Raw genomic sequence first — 22,262 nt, 5'->3', positions numbered from 1 at the left:
ATTAGGAATGATTCCTGAAGAGGTCAAAGCGTTCTTTTTTGATTCCCAAAAGGACACAGTTCTAGTACTTCTAAGTACTTAAATAATAATTTTGCAAGTTCAGAGATAACAGTATCTTTTATCATTACATACATATTCCACGTTACGTAGCCTGATTTTTAGATGTCAGTCAGCTTTGTTAATATTTATTATTTGAATTGTTAATAAGATAACTGATCAAGTAATTTTATACAACTAAAATGAATTTTAATAAAGAAATCTGCTGCTTAGAGTTTATGACACAAATGGAAACAGCACAACAAGAATAAAGTCAACAATATTATTTAGGCAATTATCATGGACAAAAGTATTCTTAAGCCCTGTGATTGATAAGGCAGCTAGAACAAATTATTAACCTACTAAACCAGCATAAATATTGCCACTCAAAACTAGAATTATGAATCTTTATTGAACACCCAAATAACATAATGGAAGGAGGACAAAATCAATAAGCAATTTTGATAAATTCAAATATCTTGACTTCTCAGTGTATGTATAGCATATGTTACAACACTGAATGAAGTTTCTATTACCAAAGTGGTAATTCCTGTTCACAGATTTGATTGTGCTGATTGATTAATGCCCTGATGAGGCCTTTTAGTGTAAAGTGGTCTATATCTTCTAAAATTGGATCATTTGCTCCTGTAAGACAGCAAGTATCTCTTGTTAATACTGACATCCTTATCTCCTCACCATGAGCATGGAGATTATTAAGATATTGCATGACAGTTAAAGCTCCTAAGCACGCCCTTGGTTTAGGTCATGTTAACAACAGAACAGCTGCTGAATTTGAAAGGTTATCCTAGCAGAACAGGCATGTAGACATGTTATCAAGTACAGGATAAAGCTGTTAATTTAATATACAAACTGGCAAAAAATAAGCTTTCATTTTTAACACTTTTCAAAGTAACAAAAGTTAACAGTTCCAGTATTTAAATCTCAAACTGCAGTTCATCTGGAATGCGCAGCACACAGCAGAATTTACTACCCCTGACCACATCAGCATAACTAGCAAACTCAGCTTGCTCAACATGCAAACCCAAACAATTTTATACTAGTCGAATTCTGTGTGATATTTATAATGAAGTTAAACACAGATGTTAATCTTGAAATCAGCATAAGGTTTTGGCATTTTAATTAAAATTATTTACTTATAACATGACCTGATATTATTAAAATCTGTTAGTAATGCTAGGGCTTATTTATAATGAAACGTAACACAAGAATAGCAGCATTAAAGATGAATATTTTAAAAGTATTTAAGATTTTATGAACAGGCTTCCAAGTATTAATTATAAATGACAAAAAAAAAAGAGCAAACAGTGCATAAATGGCAATTGTGATCATTGCAACCAATCATAAAAATCAATAGTACTTACTGTAATTACTCTAACTACAGTAATTAATTATTAATTAAGCAGTAAAAACAGTAGTTCTTATAACTTAAAAAAATTCAGAGAATTGTATTTGACAGTCAAAATTTCTCTGATTCTTAAAGGTATTATAAACATGAAATTTCCTAAAGAGTGCAAGTGTGCTTTACTGAAAACCTAATTAAAATCAAAGTCATGGCTATGTTTTAGATCTAGTGCTAAATGTATGATCAGAATCCTACATGGAAACACTTGCAAGGCTATTTAAAAGGGAAGGAGGGGTAAAGAAAATAGCTACCACCTGCATTTGAAAAACAGCCAGCTTAAGGGGACAGAAAGTTATGTACTCCCAGAAAGGGGTGGTACTGCACACTTTTCAGACTCAGCACACACTGCTGCTGCTTCTTCTTTTTGTCATGCAGCTCTACATCAATCCAGATAACTGATCTAACCAAAACTGAGATAAAAGATTAGTTTCTAATTAGGTCTGCATGCTGATCAAACTCACCCTACAGCTGTATGGTTGCTAGAGCTGAAACAAGAGAGACGAAAGAAAGTTACACCCAGGACACAGGGAAAAAGACATGACAGGCAGCGTGATCCAGCTGTGAAACCGAATCCCAAAGCTTGCAGGAACTTAATACTCTAACAACAAGCCAAAAAGTAAGGAATATGCTTCTGCCACTATCTTCCATGCTGGTGTAAAACTAAAGGAACTCTTCTGAAGAGAATGACATTATACCTATTGAAAACCAGTGGGAAAGGAAAATGGACCTAATAACATTAAATAATTACTAGAAGCATGGGGCATAAAACCCTGCAATTTTTTAGCACAAAATTGCATTTCAGCATTGTGAATTCTATTAGGAAAAAAAAGTGTTTTCAGAAAGGAGATTTAGTTAATGTTCCTTGCATTAAAAAAATCATTGCCTGTCATGTGCTCACCTAGGAAAGTACAAATAGACTGAAGTTCGTGTAGCTCCCAATTCTATATAGCTACTGAGGAATAAATTTGCTTCAGGTCAGTATGCAATTCTGTGAGTAATCTGGAAGAAAAGTGAAATGCAAGGTGAAACAAACCTATCTCCTTTTTCACAAATCACTCTGAAATTAGCTCATTTTTTCTCATTGTGTTATTACATGTATACAATAAAACAGGTGAAGATTCCTTGTAACTTTCACGCTTTGGCAATGTTATTTAGGTTACACAGAAGAAATTGCAACAGGAAGAAAAACAAGCACAAAAAGACTTCCACAGCTTTCTACCTGGATGTAGTTACACATTTTGAACTGGTCAGTTACAACCAATGTAAACAAAGACTGCCAGAGCCTGCTCCTGCTTTATTTGTCCATCATGTTGACAGTAATTTCACAAGTCACTTCTGTTTTCTGTTCTTTCAGAGTTTATTTTTATTTCCTCTAAAATAGGGACAATCTCACTGGCACAATATTAATTTTTCACAGTGGAGATGTCTCTGAACAATTCCAGGTCAACTTTGAGAGAGAAAACCCCACAAAACAAAACAATCAAAAAAACAAATAAAACCCCCAAACTGTAGTGATTAACCAGAAAGACAAGTAAACGTTTCAATTCATTTAACAAACAGGCAATGCAACTTAGTGGAGAAAATACTGCCAATGTATAACAGCGTCTTTTACCTTACAGTTTATTTGGAGAATGAATATATTTTATGTTGAATATTACGTTACAAGCCATGTTAATTAGCACCCATGATATTCTTATCAGAAGAAAACTAAGCATTCTTTAACTGGAAATTTGATTATAATATACATGCATTTTATTTTTCAATTATTAGTAACAGCAAATAATTGACAGTATCAGTCACAGTAATCTCTTTTTAAAGCCACATACAGGATCCGGCAGACCTCTGCAAGTTGTGCAAGAAGTGGACAGTAATGTATACTTGCAAATGTTAACTTGGGGAAAAAAACTTCTGGAACCAGCACAGAAATTTCTAATATTTGTGTGAATCAATTAATGGACCGAGTATTTGCATGAACAACATCTAAAGACACATTATCTTTGCTCTAGAAAATCAGGCTTCCCAATGAAGGTATCTGCAAGATACCGAAAAGAAACTGTTTGCATGTAGCAAAGCATTAATAAACAGCAAATCTAATTATTGCAAAAACATAAACATTGCAGCTGTAATATTTCTTTCTAACTGTACTATTACAGCCTTACCAGTGAAAACAGACATGTCAATGCTAATGTAAACTCAGCTGCTGATATATATTCATTAGATTCATAAAAGCTCCAACATTTCTTCTTCTCACTCTGTCAAATTGCCACAAATCAACATAGATACAATCCAATATACCAAAATGTAAAGTTTTAAGGCACCTAAGGCTTAGATGCATCTCCATTCTTTTCTCTTACTCCATAAAAATCCCTTGAAGAATCCTATCAAGGAGACTACTACGGATTTCAAACCGTATCTGGGAAGCAGAGGGGCCAAAAATGACAGGATGTTCTGGTCAGGCAAAGCTATTTTTTTGGCCTCAGTGGCCCAGAAGGTGACCTCAGAAACACGACCAGCTTTACCCCTGCCATAGTGCAGAGATTCAGCACTAGGTCAAACAAAGGAAAGGCAGGATGCATGAGGATACAGGGTTCCTACCCACAGCCTGACCTAACTGAATACTGGTCATTGTGCTTTGTCTAATTTGACAGGAATGCACATAAATGACATTATCCTCTGGGTCAAATTTAAACTGTAAGGTGAAACTGCTAGAATACTCCTGTGTACGTGGTGACAGGCTAAGGTTTATTTGAGACAATAAAAATAAATACTTCATATGTTTTTCCGAGTTGCAAATGAGATAAAACATAAATGATTGTATCAGTAATGTACTAGCATAATCCAGACAGAAAAGGCACTTTGCTTATTGCTGTTGTGTTCTTGTCGAAAAGACATCAACTAACCAATCAGCCTACCATTTTGGTCTGCCAAAACCCAAACTTTGTCACTTTTCTGGGAATCTTAACCTAATGATAAAAGATGAGGAAGCAGAAGAAAGAGAAGGAAAGAGAAACTATGGACCATCTTTTGGTTTATATTGAAGTTCACAGAACAAATGCTCAGCGCTCAAGATCTATCAACAATGAGTAACACTAAGTAATTACAAGTTAATTTCTGATTGCAGACATGCTGAACCAAGAGCTCTATGACCTGGCCTGATCACCTCTGCAACATGACAAAAGAATGACTGTAGCTATTGAAATCAGTAGCATTTTCATTATTATTTGATCACTATCAGTCTAAGTATGAGAGAAAGAAGATGAACAATTTCTTTATTTAATATGTGCTAGATCTTGTGATTAACATGCAGTCTGAGTTCTGAAATGGAAGTTTTCAATCTGGTCTGTATTAAAGCAGTATATTATAAACCATGATCTCTTAAGAAAACACACTATGGCTCAACTCAGTAATGATGTGTTTCATCCTCCTTTATAAAGGCAAAGGCAGATTGTAAAAGGGAAAAGAAAAATGCATTTGTAAGCATTGCTAAGCAGCGAGTTTAAGACGACATTCACAGGAGCAGGGGAGTAAGAGTCCCAGAATGGGTACCTGAGCAATGGCCCGACTGACATGACAAGAATTTCTGACACACAATAAAAACTATTCTGAAGTATTCTTCCATTATTAGCGCCTAAATTAACTTCATTGTGAAACAGTAATTAAACAGCAGGGGAGATTCAATGCCTTAGCCTTTTATTCTTGATTCTAATTTACATGATTAAATTCTAACTTATTCACTGATTACCTTCTTGCTTAACACACTTTAGGTTCTCATGGGTTTCATTTTTGTCCTTGCTTCTTTTTCTGGGTGTAGCAGTTTTTGCCCTCACCAACCCACAATTTTCAGTATGCTTATGCATATTATTCTGTTAGCATAATGAAGTATAAATATATGTATAAATATGAATCAAATATTAATGTATGTAAGCAATTTAACACACACACACAAAACAAATATGTTTCTGGCAGACAGATTTTGGAACTCGAAGTGAAAGGCTGACATAGTTAACAACCTCCATAAAACTCCTGAAGATTTTCCAGAACACATATTAAAATTATCCTTTAAAGGAATGTTGCCTTTTGGTGGGTATAAAATCAAATTTATCATTTTCTAGTTCCTGGAATAAAGTTTTACATTTAAAATCTGTATGTGGAAAAAAGATTACATTTAATTCAGAAGTGTGCACAGTTAACCCCAAAACAGAGATATGTTTTTACTGCATCTGGTTTTGCAGAAGTGAGTAATAATTTCTTACTTCCCTTGCTGAGCTGGTCCTAGCACTCTTTCACTTCAATTATCTTTGCTAGTTTTTTAGTTTTTCTTGAAGTTCATACCTCCACACTGCCTTTTTAAGAAGACCACTTTAAACATTAGAAACTTCAATACTGGATTGTACAAGCCAGTACCAGCTCTGAAAATATAATGTGGCTGATACTTTCTAGCTAAAGGGGAATACTATAAAGTTCTTCATTAACCCCCCAATGTAAGGTTTGGGAAAGAAAACAAACAAGTTGTGCTGGCTTAGCATTAAGGAGTTAACATTCCAGCCAGTACACTGCTTTTTACTCTCAGTCTTTTGTGATACTATGACCTGCAATAATACGATCTGCAATACTTAAGCTAAAGATAACTCCACGGAAATTCCTTAAAAGGAAGCATCTTACCCAGAGTGAGTAGCCCTCACCATATTTCGGGTGCTCATAAACTGTAGGCTTAATATTAGAATCATGGTGCTTCTTCCAGTGAAGAGTGAGAAGCTGCTTCTGTCGAAAGCTTTTGCTGCAGCTCAAGTGAAGAGCTTCTCACCAGTATGGGTTTATTTATGTAAAACTAGGCGTTGTTCCTGAAACAAAAGAAATATCTGTAACACCACTATCCAGCCTTGCGGCCCACTTTCAAAAAAACCAAGCAGGAACACAGAAAAGTGCAAGGATGTTGCACAGACTCCTTAATTATCATCCACTGTAAGAAGATGCTGAAGAACACATTGGGGTACTTGCCCACTGACTTGGAGAAGGTCAGAGGGTTTCCTCCTGATGTTATTAAGGCTAGCAGAAAAAACAATCAGAATGGAGCAGCAGTACATTCCAACATATCAAGGCCAAAGCAATGCTATTCTAAATGTATTCTTTAAAATAAAATTTTCAGTTCTGCCTGAATTTATATTCTGTGACACTGCTGAAAATCACATTTAAGGCTTAACTATTATATTCTGTTCTCATCACAATGTCACCGGAAAGTGATTGCTCGCTCTTTATAGTTCTAAGCAGTTCATGTACAAAAGATTTATCCAGAAGATAGCCTCAGACTTTCCAGCATTTCAGTTTTATTGTTTATTTGTGAACCATTTATCTTGCAAACAAATATAACTACACTATTTTAGTTAGATTGCAGTCACAAAAGTTTTTATCTTAAGGTAAATATAACCACAAAGCCTATTCTGCCTTGTCAAACCACCAATCGAATAAGCAATATTTTTTCAGTGAATTTAAATATCTGCTTGCATTTGAATATTTTCTCATTTCTATGAGTCTTCTTGTGCTGAATAAGAGCAGAGCGCTCATGAAAAACAACTTCACAGTAACCGTATTTAATTGCCACTGCCATGTAGGAAGGAATGCAGATTTCACAAGTGGACACCTGAATGTTTATTAAAAGCTGTTAAATTTAATGGTGAATTTTTGATTTCTACGATTTTGACCAAAAGCTAGACAATGCATATCCCTGAGTAATGCGTAATTTGTAGAAGACAACACCAAAATGAACATTCTGTGTTCTCTGCAGTAGTGGTAAAATTGCCAGACAGGCAATTTTTTCAGATTAGTTTAAGATAACTAAAGTTGCAATAAGATGTTGTAACTTTCCAGAGAAATTAAACAGTTATAGGCTTAAATCTCAGTGATTCCAATGGCTATCATTTAACGCATCAAATTCTTTCAAAAATTCCACTAACTGCTTGCTTTTGGCAATACACAAAAAATCATTTGAAAACACTACCCAAAGTAGTAGCCTTTACAAAATTAAAAATTAAAAATAAATGAACAAAGAAATTGTATTTATGTAAATAACAATCTACCTCTACCTTCAAATACTTAATAGACTTTAATGGGATCTTTATTTGAAAATATAAATAGATGTTAAAGATAACTTTGTATGCCTAAATATTTTGTAATACAGCTTTTTCATGTATTTCTGGAACCTTAAAATTTTATATAGGTTTTGGTAGTATTGGTCAGCTATGTGGCCTCAAACACATTAAATATGCTATGTTTCAAATACACTGATTTAATAATAAAAGTGTCATCTGTACAAAAACATTTTGTTCCTAGAAAAGATGATTTAGATATGAAATGTATGAATACGGACAACTTTACTGGTACTTCAAGAAGTACTGTTCTGAACAAGAGTAGATAAAAAATGTAGTATGTAAAATTCCTAGAAAATCACGATGCCTTGTATTTCAAGAACTATGGTTTGTACAAAGAAACCTTTTAATTTATATTTGCAGTTACAATTTTAATTTTAATTCATAATTTCAGTATCAACCTGTATATCAGTACTGTTTGATACTGATAGCAAAGGAAAAAATTCTATTATCTGCATATGGAATGAAGATGAACGTACGCAGTGGCTTGTTCTTTGCATTCTGGGAAAGGATCCCAACTAGCTAAGAGACGTTTGAGTTTATTGTATCACTTTCAATGCTTCATAAGTGCTTTGTAGCCTGAAAATAATCTTTGATATTGATGTAATAGAATCTAGAATTCCAAGAGTTTTCAGTTCTTGAAGTACAGTAAAACCATTGTCTGCTGGACCAACGAAGTCAAACTTTGAAGTTAACTTGCAGTTTACTAATGCAATTACACGTATTTCTTTAAATTAAAAGGACAAAAAATGCGTTCAGCAACTAAACACACCGCACAACTTTAGATTAAGAGGTAAAAGCTGATTTGGTATATGCAAAAAACATATATACTAAATCATTCAATTATTTTAGTTTCTCTTATAGCTAGATGCATATACAGACTTTAAGTAGAGCTGAGATAGAATGCAAGAACTGAAATGGCTTTATACAGATCTGACTAATTTCTGTGGCTTTGAGATAAAAAAAACTTTTCAGTACAACCTGGACATATATTCTTGTGAGGTACCTTCTCACTGAACAACAGAAGGTCACAATGCCACAGGTAACAAGCAAAATAATAATAATAAAAATTAATAATAAAAAAATTTGCTACATTGCATTTTAAACAAATTAAAACATCAACCACAAGATGTCACCACATCTCCTTGTAGGAGGAGTTTACCTGTAAAACAATGAATGCATTTTCCATAGACATATGATATAAAGCTGTACGTAACATATTTGATATCACTGTAAGCAGTGAGAATTAGAGATTTCAGCTCTAATTACCTCTACATTTATTTTTCTTTTCTTTTCTTTAAACTCACCCAGGTCACTTTTTTGCGCAATAAAAGTACTACAATGTGGACACTGGTATTTTGGCGTATTTTTGCCATGCTTTTGTAACATATGGATTTTCATGGTACCACTCTGAGTGAATTTGTCCTGGCAAACGTAACATTCATAGGTTTTTTTTCACCTATAAAAACATATTAAAATAACATATGCTTAGAAAGTCTACTTATTTGATACAAATGCAATATTCCCACAGATCCACAGATCTAAAAATCCATGTCCTAACAGCAACAGTCTCCACATCAACCAAAATGTTACTATTACTTGACAATGCACAAAAGGCTAAACAAGTTTACCTACGTTTTCATAGCTGATTACAATGCAAAATCTTGACTTCCAGAATCTGCGAGTCAAACTGATGAAGCATAAAGTTATTAATACAATTCTAAACTATTAATCAGGAATTATTTTAACTTCTATTCTCTCTTGAATATTTGCTTTATAAAAACGCAGAATTATCCTCAAATGGGCAAGGAGAGAAAGTTAACAGCTGTAACAACATCATGAGAAAAGTGATTCATCACCAGCCATTGATAATGGTGGAAGAGAAAGTGATGAAATTATCTTCTTGCCTTTCTTCCCCAAAAATTCACATCAGGGGTGAATACCATCAAAAACGACCTCAACACTGGCAATTGACACAGTCTAGTAAGACAGAAACAGCTAGTGCTGAGGACCTAACATACACACAGATTTCGAACCAACTCCGGACTGGTTCTGTGGACTAAGCCCCTACCAGTTCTGGGTAACACTCCTGGACTCTTCTGGTTGACTCTCATTAAAAAAGAATTCATTTTAATTGCACCAAACTGCCTCAAGATATGAACCAAAGCATGAGAAGTGGGGATATTTGGAAGATTTGATTCAAACCACACTCTCACAATTTGATTCAAAAAAACCCACTAATCATAACATACATTACATAACATAATTGAATGAAGTTAAATCCTGAAGTATATGATAGATACTAACTGCTTTCCTGGAAGGCAGGCATGTTGTAAAGCCATGATTGGAACACATTGCTTTCAAAACTAAAATAATTTCTTTGTTGACCGAATTATTTACTCGCAATTCGGGACCACAATGATGTCCATGTTTTGAACAGACTATTTAAACTCTCCCATCTGATACATCTCCATATAAAATTAACTACTTGAGAAATAAAAGTGACAACTTGATCCACAGAAAACAAGACCACATAAAGGAAATATTTTTCTCTTATGAAAAAAGTTTAGGAGGAACAGCAAGACTGTAACTACTAGCACTGTACAACTAGACCTGCTGTAGCCAAATCCAGAAAATTTAAAGACAACGTGTTTTTCAGACATGTTTTTATGCAAAATCACAAATGAAAAAAATGCTAATTTAGAGTCCGAAATTAGATCACTCTAACACTCTGAATGTTAAGGTCCTAAGGACATAGACTTGATCATGACTTCAGAGTCCTACCTGAATGAGTTATCATGTGCCGCTTCAGTTTATATGCATCTTTGCTAGCATAACTGCAAAGGTCACAAGCTTAAGAACACTCTCCTGTATGTGAGCAAATATGTAGTTTCATTTTGCTTGCCTAGTATAAAAATAGGAAGTTTTCTGTAATATTTAAATTATAGAAATAATTAAAATATAAGCAATTTTACAAAATATATCTATTGCAATTTTAAATATTGCGTCAAACCCAGAATTAGCACTACACACATACACACACATTTTTTTCCTGTAAAATCATCCTGTTGTGGTTTTAGGTAACATTTTTGTGCTCTTTCCCCAGATGATCTTACTTCCGTGTTCAGTGTCAACATAAACAAAAGGAGAAATTTTATAATAAGAACATAAAAGCTAAAATTTTTAAACCATCTGAAGGGGATACCTACTATGACCAGGCTACTTGGATATGCAAAACATAAAATTAATTGAAAATACTCAGAAAAATAAAATAAAGACCAAACTCATTAACCAAAGTATTCACCTTCAAGTCCCAACGAAACACTTCCATTCCAGAAGTTTAATTCATTCTGCTTTTTCATACTGTTCTTGTGATATATTCTACATAAATATTGTAAATATGCAAGCTAAAATTAGGAGCTACCTAATGTTCAATTCCTTCATTTATAAACAGAATTAATTCACCACTAGATCCATTCAAACCTACAACACTATTCACTTAAATGAAATTAGACGTGACTGCCAATCTTTGCTATACAAAATCAAATTCATAAGCATGGTATTACAAGGGGGCTCCTTCAGCTCTCCTCATTCAGGTAAAGCTTGCAGCAACATTAGTGAGAGTTCTGCAACAGCAATGAGTACTGAGTACTTCCTTGTTGAAACAAAGGCAAGAATAAGACACTTCAATATAAATTGACAAGGTTTTTAAAGATGGAAGCTATCCAAAATCTAATTAATAAGATAAGGTGCATGGAATAAAGTTCAGGCTTGCTTACAGCTTTAGATATGGACACAGCACATAAAAAATTTAGATATTGAATATCCACTAAACTGTGACAGTGATTCAATCATAGGTGCATGACTGAAAGCCTATTTTTTCCAAGTGAACCCTTAGGCAGTCTGTAGCTTTTTTATTTCTAGATCAAAAAATTTTCAATACAGTAAAAAATCCAAACATCATCAAGTATATAAACACAACACTTTAGCTTCATTTTAGATATCAGCCAGTCTTGTTCTACAGTATATGGAATGAAGTATAAAGAGGGATCAAGTATGCTTTTGTAGGATCAAATTCACACAAACACATTGTCTAGCAGCAATTTTAGTATAATAAAAAAGAACTTCTCAAGGTTAAAAATCTGTGCAAAAATGTTGTAACTTGACAGTACATTAAAATCTTAGTATGTGAAAGAATACAAAGCCTCCCAAAAGATTCAGCAAGGCTTCTACACTAGAGTACTTACACACTAACACTTGAAAGGATTTTCTAAAGCATGCTTGTAACGCCTGTGTCATGAAAGCTCAACACTGGTCACAAACGCTATGTCACAGGCACTGCATTTATAGGTTCTGGTCCCTGTAAGAATACACTGTTTATTAGAATTGTATTTAATAACACAATGTATGATTTGTCTGCCTTAAATCAACATGCACAATTTTTTAATAGAACCTTTTATGAGATTCTGAATTTTATATACAATAAACATATACCGTAAGTTTATTATAAACATGATTTGTCAATTTGCTTCATATAGTTAGATAGCAAAATGAAAACATCACAAAAAATCTATTATGCATGTAAGAATCAGACACAACTGAAGTCAATATTCAGTTGGCAAAAAGTTTTAGAATGGTATTTAACAAAATAAGTTAATGCTTACAGAGAGAGTTACTAATTACAGACCATGTATTTTCAGTGTGGAACTGCAAACAAAATCAGAGAAACTTTTCATAACAAAACGCTCACTGAAGACAGCTCTAGAACACAGTCATCTTGCTGTTAATTAAATTTTGCAGGCAATATGTAAAATGAAGTATTTTCAAACATTAGATACCTGTATGTACATTCACATGGTTATACAGGAGAGAAGCTGTACAAAAAGCCTTAAGGCAGAGGTGACATGCATGACGTTTCTCATCAGAATGGGTTTTCACATGACAATTAAGACTTGATATTCTAAGTGAGGTGAATGCGCACAAACCACAGCTGAAAACTGCTTTTTCTCCTGTGAGAACAAAGACATATTTAGACTGTACAAGCCACAAAGCAACAATTTGACTCTTTCAATAGTAGTAACAGTTTCAATATAGTTCCTCCACTTTGGGTGAAACTACTTCATACCTCCACATAAAAGGACTTCAAAAGATATTCCAAAATATCAAGCTGTCAGACAGAAATTACTGTATCAACTGAAGACTTAAGTGAGTTGCCAAAAAGATAGTGCCACGTGTTAGTGATACAGTTTAGAACCTAATCCTAGGAAACCTAGCTCCTAGCCTAGCTCTCACCTCCAAAACAGGATGAAACGTCCTCCTGATAGCATCATTAAGATGAGGTTCATCAAGGCACTTACAACCTATGCAACACAATGCTTGGTGACAACTGTATTATTAGTACTAAACGAGCTTGTTCAAAGATTTGGAAATGGCAGGTTAAACTAGTGTCAGCTTTCTGGTAGTCCTTAATCCATAAAGTGTATGGAAAAAACCATCATGATGTAAAAGCCTCTTTAAAATGAGTCGAATTTGAGGACAAAAAAAACCCAATTCCTTGAAGAAGTCATAGAATAAAGTTATGCTTTCTGGATTGCATAATATTTCCAAGTTCATGGCATAGCAGTAATGAATTACTTTTGAGCTTAACAAGTTAAGAGTAAATGTGCAACACTTTCAGTTTTGAAGAAGATCTGAAACTGTGAAATGGCAAATACGTCATATATGAAGAGCCTTTCCAGAACAGTTGTCTCGGCTCCCAAGTGCACTCTCTGTAATGATTTTCATGCTGAGACCAAAATGTATTTTGTACAATGCTTTATACCACACAGAGATGTGCAGCTAACACTTCACTTCAATAACAGCAAACAAAACCACTTTATTGTTCTTTATTCATTGTGGATTCATGCCCACACAAAAGAACATTGTTGACTTTGTTAAAGCTGCTCAAAAATGCTTCCTATAAATGCAATAACGAAAACAAGGGACATTAACAATTTGTACAATATCCATATTTCAAACAACCTCAGCCAAGATATCTTAATATAAGGTACCTTAATATAAAATACCTTAATATGACACACACACATTTACAGACTCTTCAACATTACTGATGTCATCCAGCTTTTACAGTACACACATACAGTTTCTAGGGAAACACCTGCTTATCCATTCCCTTCTAATTCAGTCCTTAACTTCTGCAACATACTTTCATGTTCCTAAAATCTTAAATCAGACATTTTCTGTTACTTTTACTTAGGTTCTGGAAGACACCTTGCTGACAGATACTGATACTTGTCCACCACCTTCAGCCAGCAACACAGAACCAGTCTTAAACTCATCCATAAACCCCCAAACAAGCACATTTTGAAGCTGAATGAGGGAACTAAGAAAGACTAAGTAAATTACAAGGTTTATTTAAAGGCACTCACATAATATTAACGTCAAAATCTCCCTGGAGGTTTCAAATACCACATATTGTTCAAAAGACCATTAATTTCTAAATGCCATCCAACACATCTCTCCAGAACACAACACAGATGACATCAGCATGAACAACATCTTTTAACACTTAATGCCGAAGGGTATAATCCCTTCTTCCAGATTTCCAGAGAATGTTAAGATCTAACCTAATTTAAACTTAAACACTGTGAATATTTAATACAAAATTTCAACCTCACTTCAAAATCTAGAACTACAAGGATTAACTTTTTACCTTACTTCCAATATGGAGCACAAATCTGAACTTTTAGATCCTTGGGATTTCTTACAACTGTTTGTTCTGATGGAGTTGCACATTCCTGCTCTTTACCTTCACTGTATTAGTCTGGCAAATCATCACCGGCTTTGCAGCTCTGGCTCTTTGTTCTCCTAAGAGTGAAAGGAAGTTCCTTTCCTCCCCCCTTTTCAGATGGGGTTAGTTGCTGGACCTTATTTTCAAACACAAGGACATCATTATCTATCAGTCTATTTAAAGTTTTACAACTTCCCTAATCAAAGGTAGCTGCTAGTGGCAAAACAACTATCAATAATGTTTTTAACCAAACTAATATAAGACTTCTGCAGCCTAGTTGTAATGCTTTCTTTGTCATACAGCAATTAACAAAGTTGTGATACTTTTTGCACTAGATAATTAGAAAATTAGACCACACCTCAGAAATTATCTAGGGTGGCACATAAGTTTTAAAAGAAAAAAAAAGTTATAAATCCAGTAGCTAGCACAAGATAAACACCAATGTTTGCATGTCCTTTTAATAAAACACATTTCAAATGAGACCGTATTATGCATACAGCTTTAACAACAACCGCAGTATTGTACTAATGCAGGAGAAGAAAGGAAATTGTCTAATGCTACTTAAGACATCTAGGCTGTCAAACCAAATAGCACCAAACTGGCAAGCTGAACCAAAACGTGTCTGAATTTCAACACGTTAGTCATCTAGAAAGGCTAAATTTTTGGTTTGCCTTTTTACACATGGGATGACATTCTATAAAGCTGTACAAGGGATTTGATACCAAAGTCCAACAAATCTGAATGGCTAGAAAGAACACTGAAGTCAGAACCAAATCACTATGATCACAAGTTAACAGCTCAGGCATCACTCCACCACATCCAGAATTTACACCTGAGTCTGTAGCATGCTTGGTGGTTTCTCTGTTGCCTTGCCTTCTGAACTCTTCGCTTGCCCTTTTTCTTGCAAAATGTTAATCTGCATCAGCCCTATGTTACAAAAAAGACAGATACCTTCCCACATGCTTACAGCCATGCCTGCCAGCACACAGTGCAGCACACCCTGCCCCTGCCGCACTGCCACCACCCTGGCCAGCATGGCCTTCACCACCCCTTCTGAGGGTGGGCAGCTGCCTGGCAGGCTCCCTCCAAGCCCTCCTCCTCTGCCTTCAGGCACACTGTCTGCAGTGTCAGCCAGTGTTTTTCACTCTCTTCAGGAGAAAGGGAGCACTTTGGGGGGACACCTTCCCCCATCTGCATGTTGAGTCCTGCCCCGCAGCCACTGGCACTGCTCCGCTCCTTCACTCAGGTTATCCCGTCCCTCTCACACTCTCCTCTTCTGTCCCTGATTTTCCTGCACCCCTGATTTTGGTGAAAAGCTCCAGCAGCCCTAACTCAAGCAGTGCTTGAACCTGTTCAAAAGGCAAGGTTAAAAGAGGGCAAATCTCAGGCTTTCAGGACAACCCCCTGGCCCTGCCTCGCACTGCAGCCCTGGAAGCACCTCTCAGCCTGCTCGCCCGCAGCTGTCCCACACACTGGCCACCACAGCCCTGCCACCACCGCCTCGCTGCCCGGCCCTGCCCGCAGCCCCGCTCCCAAAGCCTCCCGGCCAGCGCTCGCCCCTTCGAACTCCTGCCACCCCACAGCCCCGCAGCAGGAAGGCTCCCCCAGGCCCAGGGCAGCCTGTTGGCAGCCAGCATGCCCCGCTGCTTCCCGCAGGGGAGGGTGGGCAGAGAAGGGGCTTCACACCCAGGGACCCTTCCCTACAGTGCTCCTTGGCATGGCAGCCCCATGGGGAGGCTGCCCCTCAGCAGCAGCCAGAGGGGGGAAGCCCACTCATGGGCAGCATCTTCTGTGGGGGAGAACTGGTTCCGCACTTGTTAATTCTGCTAGCCCAGGGGTCCTCAAACTACGGCCTGCAGGCCAGATATGGCCCCCCAGGATCCTCAATCTGGCCCCTGGTATTTACAGAACCTCCCTGCCCCCCTCCCCGCCGGGGCTTGGGGGGGAAACCAAGCAGCCGCAGACGGCTGCCTGCCACTTCATCTGCGCACCAGCCCCCTGTTTAAAACGCCTGGGGACCCCTGTGCTAGAGGCACAAAGCCCTGACACGGGCAAACCTCCAGAGCCTCTCCATGCAAGGCCTGAAGCTCAGCGAAGAGCCCATCTCCTCACAGCGAGTGTGGCACATCCCGCCAACCGGCAGCAAAGCCTGTTAAAGCCACCTGCCATTTTGTCACGCTCGAGCCCTAGATGAGGATCTCTCCGTCTTAATCGTAGGCCCTTAACCTTCTGCTCCCTCTTGGCTGGAGACCACGGGGCTTAGCTCAATTGGTTTCTCTACTTGCAAAATATTTGAAGTACTTCCCATGTTTCTGTCACAGAAACACTTCAGCCTGGCTGCCATGTCGCTGGAGTGCTGCTGAAGAGCTGGCTGACTGCTAGTGCCGCAGCATCTCCTACCCTGCGAGCTGAAGTATTTCACAAAATTGGCTGAAGTACATTTGCAGAGGCAGCAGAGCGATATATAAGCATCATTACACCATACTTTAGGCCAGGATTGGTTATTAAATGAGAACAAGAAGTTTTAGACTTAAGAGTTCTCCAAAGGCGTTGTGAAAATGTCTTTGAGGTAAACTTGTATGATTTGAGAGTATTAACATCTAATCTTGTGTACCCTACTAGACTAGCAATTTCCAACCATCAAACATTTTATAAGGCCCACTTATTATTAATACTCTATTGCACACTAACGCAAAGGACAGATTTGGAGCTTTATCACTAAATGTTAGTTCAGTGCATTGCAAAGTACAGTACGTTGCAAAGTGATTGTAGCCCAGCATCGTCCAGATCTTGCATGTACTGAACTTTAAACAAAACAGAACCCCTAACCAATGCGTGGCTTTCCTTGCCATTAAACCCATTAAAACTTGCATTTGGGAAATATCCTTAGCACAAAATAGCAGCAAGTGGCTGCTGGCCTGTGTAGCTGTACTATTGTATCAAATGAGGTGGTGTTTTGCACAAAACCATTATTATATCATGCATTTCTGCATAGGATTAGCATTGCTGGGTACCCATGGGACACATGTCTCCTTTTCCACCGAATTTGGCTGAGTCGTTATTACTATTCCTGTGGTGTGGGTGCCAGAGGTAGCATTGCTACGCAGCCCCATTGGAAAAGGCAGTGATTCTGATTACTGCAAAGGATGTAGCCCTAAAAAGTACATTGGTGGGGCCACTGCAACAAGTTGTAAAAATGAAAAGTTAAAACCTTGGCATCTCAAAAAACAAATCTCATGAGAAGCCTGATTTTAGGTCATTGATCTTACTGGGTCCTTATGGGTACCTTCAGAGATAAGAAGTTCCTGTAACTCCCATAAATAGCCTTGACAACAACTCTTCCTATCCATAAATCTGTAGAATGCTAAATGCAAAAAGAATATAAAATTTTTACATTTAATAACTGCAAATTAGTTATACCTATTATGTTGCTTGGAATCAACACAATCCAAAGTAATTATTTAAGGTTGGGTATATATTCCAGCAATTTAGGGCTGATATTGTAGTTAGGTACCACATTATTCATTATCTACAGAATCTGTGGGCTCTCAAAACCCCAAGAACAGGATGCAGAATACACAAGATATTCATATAATTATGCTGCTGGTGACTGTAGCCAGTTTATACTTCTTACACATTTCTGAATCTTTTCAAGTTGCTATGTATACTATGCAATTATGATAGTTGAAGGGCACCGAGGAAAAAAGTTGTTATAATAATATACCCTCCTTTAGGTCATTTTAATGAGTTTTCCTGCACTTGAACAGTCATCAGCATCCAAGAGCTGTCCTGCCTTGTACTTCTGCATTATTAATACCAGCACCATCCATGCAGATACAGTTAAAGGTCTATCATTATTTCCATTATAAACTGATATTTTCAAGGATTTATAACTCAAATGCAGAATAGCCCTTCAGTTAATTTTTGTTGAATTTAAAGGAACCACTTGGATCAGCAATCTACAAATTCAACCACTTTCTAATTACATTTTGACACAATAGAGATTAACAGCTCCATAATGGCTGTTATGGTCTATTGTGTATGCAGTCTCCAGTTACCACTACTGCCTACTGCATCACTTATCTCTAACTGCAATTAAACTTCTACCCACCCCTCTAAAGAGTCTATTTCTTCCAAATGGATCAACAGTCTGCATCAAAAATCTATCACGAAAAGAATAAAGGACGTTTTTATTTTTTAAGTCTTTTTTGGGGGGATAAACACATTAAATATGAATTACTGTTTGTTAGGAGTATTTTATATAGATTATAAGGATTTTAATGTAGGCACATGCTCTTATGCTAAAGTAACATTACATAAAGAAACAAAATTCAGCCACAAAATTGCAGATAAATTGCTAAGAAGAATCTACCAGTGCATGAAAGTGAATATATGGACAACTAAAATCCTAAATTAGCAGAGTAAATTCTACCCTTGGCTGCACTAAAGAAACACAGCAAACTTTGTTCCAGTCTGCACTTTTTCACCTGACTGTAGACAGTGCAGCTGACTTTTTTGATGAGTAAAATATTGGATTATCTGTTTAAATTTGTCAATCTTAAATCTGAATATCTTTTATAATATTTAAGATGCTTAATACCTGTTAGATAGAGGCGAGTTTTTTAAAAAGCTCTATTACTACATACATAAAGCATTTTTGACCTTGAAGATAGTTCAAAGTTTTCAGTTTCATTCCCTTCCAGTGTTTTAGAAAATCACCTCAGATGACTGCAGAGGCTGTATAACCAGCTTTACACTTCCATCTTCCTATCATGGGACCTATCATATGTCCTAAACTACAATCTTCTTATGCCAAGAGAAGGATTGCCATCAATTTAAATGGATTTGGAATTGGGCCCAGAATAGATAACCATGTGAAGCAATAATGGTGTGATTTATTTACACATTTTTGACCTGTCCACAACACTCAGAGTAAATTAGGACTGTTGCAGTACACTTGAAAGAGGAAGAGGACAAAAAAAAAAAAAAGGAAAAGAAAAGAAAAAAGAGAGACACCAAAGCAAAAAAGCCATACAAACAAGCCCCAATTTAACCTCCAATGGTTATAATTGTTTCATTTACGATATTCTGTCTAGTAGCTGAAAACTCCATTCTTCTTCAGAACATGACTCCTGTTAGTCTATGAGAAAACCCAGTCTTTGTTGTGACTTATTTTGACAGCTTTAATATCATTTTCCACCTGGCATGTGGAAAGTTTTCCATTTTCACTTTCCTCCAATGTCTCACTTTTGTTTCCAAGTATATGTCGTACTCACACTGCACCTGTCATAGCGGTATCTATGTGCCTTAACACTGGTCTGAAAACATACACGTCTTTACTTTTGCTCTAACACCAGGGACAATTGCTACCTTCATCACCTGTTTTGCACTGAGATATTGCCCCTCGTAATAATGACAGCAGTAGATGACCTCCTTCACGCCATCACTTGTTTCACAGAAAGCCAGTATACTTTTATAATCTAATTCATGTGACTCCTTTAAATATTTGTTCAGTTTATGAAGTTACTAAATAGTTGAAATAGTTGAAATCTTTCCGCTGTACTTTCTCCTGCTGTTGTCAACTTATTCTTTTAGCATCCTACCTTCACACAGATGAAGGAAGCACTTCTTCAGAGACCACCAGAAACCTTAATTTAAAAAAAAAAAATAAAAAAATATATATATATATGAAAGCACGTCAGCTAATGAGTGAGATTTTTTTTTTTTTTAAAAAGGGGGAGGTATTATATTCTTTTGGGTGCTCTTCTAAGCAACTGAAAGTTGCAGATTCAGAATAACATACTGCTTCAGTGCTGTCCTGGAAGATTCTCAGGAGAAATTACACAATGTGAATTTCATAAAAGATACTGATCACTTGGAAAGAAGAATATTATTAAAATACTTTAGCTTTTTTGGTTTGGTTTGGTTTTTTTTTTCCCCCCAGACCTCTGGTTCTGAGACAGGAGCTGCAGTTTATTCTAACAGGCATCATTTAGAATTCAGATCTGACTTGGCTATCTTGTCTACCCAAAAGAACACAATTCTCTGGTCCCTGTCCCTACAGTCGTATAAAAATTGGTCAGACCTCAGAACCAGATACTTCTGAACATACAGTCCTACTTGTTTCCTTATTTATTCCCCAAAGCAAAGGGAAGATGGGAGCATAGCAAAGCAAAGACAGCTGGAAGTCATCCTGGAGGGTACTGATTGACTAGTTTCTAGCCTGGCTATAAATTACCACTGCTCTTTCTCAGTGCAAAGATGAGGGTGAGGAGAGCAGCAGAGCTGTCTCAGAGGTACAGTGCTTGCTTGGCCCATGCTGCTTAGGCATGATCAGCTACGTGTGGGCTGTGCCTAAGGCACAGGGAAAGCCTTGCTCTCTCTCCAGTGCTCATCTTGACTTTGAAAAGGCAAATAATCTCTTTAAATATGAGTGGTTCTTGTAGAAGAACCAAAGCAACTTCTATTAAGTTAAAAGACTTAATGCTTTTAAGTATTGCCTTTAAAATCCTGCTCCATACTGTTAATGATTATAATTATATGGCATGACAAAAAACCAGGGCATAATAGCGTACAGATGTGGGATATATAAAAGGGGAAGTATTTAACATAAGCTTATTGGAGCTGAAAGTACCAGAGATGATTGATTGCTCAGACACAAGTCAGGGAAGTGGTCTAAAAAATATTAACCATAATTGCAAATTATCCATTACCCGTTCATCTAACATCATGATATATTTAGAAACAATTTTGCCATCCAGTAATTATGCACTGTTTGCTGCATGTGGCAAACAGCAGATCTGCGTGCCTGGCTGTGCTTGGAAGAAGGATGCTTACTTGAGAAGCACATTGCTTCTCCCATTTCAAAAGACATTAGCATGGTTATACAGTTAATTACACCTCAGTGACTTCCACTGTTTTTATAGAATACTCTTTAATCCGAGAGATAGCAAAGAAAGTTTTAAAGACAACTCCCCTTAGTTAGTTAATAAAGGTTTCTGCTGGTGTTTGTGCAAGGGTCAGAGTTAAAAGGCAGAAAGCCTTTCCTCTTGTTTTGACTAAACTGGAGGAAACATGCTAGAGCTGTGCAGAATTTGATTGCCAAACACGAAGTGAAGATACACAGTGAGAAAAGATAGTAAAGGTTTAACCCAACTGATGTAAGAAACAAACTCCAAGGATGCCCATGTTTCCTTGCTTTTATAGCATTGTTAATCTTTAATCAGGAAAACAGTTCTGAGAACAGCTCTTTGTGCACAGCTAAACAGGCACCATTGCTTGGAAGTTAATAGGATCACCAGAAAATGGGACTATTAAATCATTGTCCTAATATATCAATTAGAGATGTACAACCCAAAGGAGTTCAAATTCTGCTTCCACGTGGATATGCAGCAAGTGCACATTAAACCTTGCAAAATCAGCAGTAAGGAGTTAGTCGGTAGGTTCAGAAGAGCAGTGGCTTCCTGTGCAATTTTGTTCCAGCTCAGATCACAAATGAACATGGGTGCTAAAGTTTCTGAATTCAAAAATCCAAAGAAATCAAGAATGGGCTACAAAATTTAAGGGCATATTTAAAGACATATGGATTAGTGTGACTTCACTGACAGCAGGTGATTTAGTCCTTGATATTTATCAGCAGACATACCTTAAATCTTAGTCTTCTTCTCTGCTGCAGTGACATATCATCACTTAAAGACCAAAACCAGATAGCCTCATGCCTTTTCGTCAGGAGCTGGTCACACAGATGTGGTATAGCAGACAGTTGTACATCTTTTATGCTCCTATAAGAATAAACAAAGTCTGCATTATAGTTCTCAGTCTTTTTAAACAGCAAGATAAGTAAGGAAGTGCCTGGAAAGCAAATAATAGC

At 36.7% G+C, this 22,262-nt stretch overlaps 1 protein-coding gene across 1 annotated transcript; it reads right to left on the bottom strand.

The window, feature by feature from the left end:
- Positions 1 to 1,921: 1,921 nt before the first annotated feature.
- CTCFL (CCCTC-binding factor like) lies at positions 1,922 to 19,272 on the bottom strand (the record flags this gene model as incomplete). The annotated part of the gene is given in 16 exon segments (XM_040608911.1): positions 1,922 to 1,944; positions 2,853 to 2,906; positions 5,202 to 5,322; positions 6,122 to 6,246; positions 6,249 to 6,293; positions 6,804 to 6,833; positions 6,956 to 7,073; positions 7,075 to 7,097; positions 8,910 to 9,061; positions 10,374 to 10,507; positions 11,830 to 11,855; positions 11,858 to 11,962; positions 12,441 to 12,611; positions 14,315 to 14,528; positions 15,225 to 15,378; positions 19,244 to 19,272. Coding segments are annotated over 16 exon segments (1,524 nt in total), but the record flags the coding sequence as incomplete, so codon positions are not given.
- Positions 19,273 to 22,262: the final 2,990 nt, after the last annotated feature.

This window comes from Falco naumanni, chromosome 10 (genome assembly GCF_017639655.2).
Source record: "Falco naumanni isolate bFalNau1 chromosome 10, bFalNau1.pat, whole genome shotgun sequence".
Taxonomy (NCBI): Eukaryota; Metazoa; Chordata; class Aves; order Falconiformes; family Falconidae; genus Falco; species Falco naumanni.
This window is presented reverse-complemented; position numbering and strand designations above follow the sequence as displayed.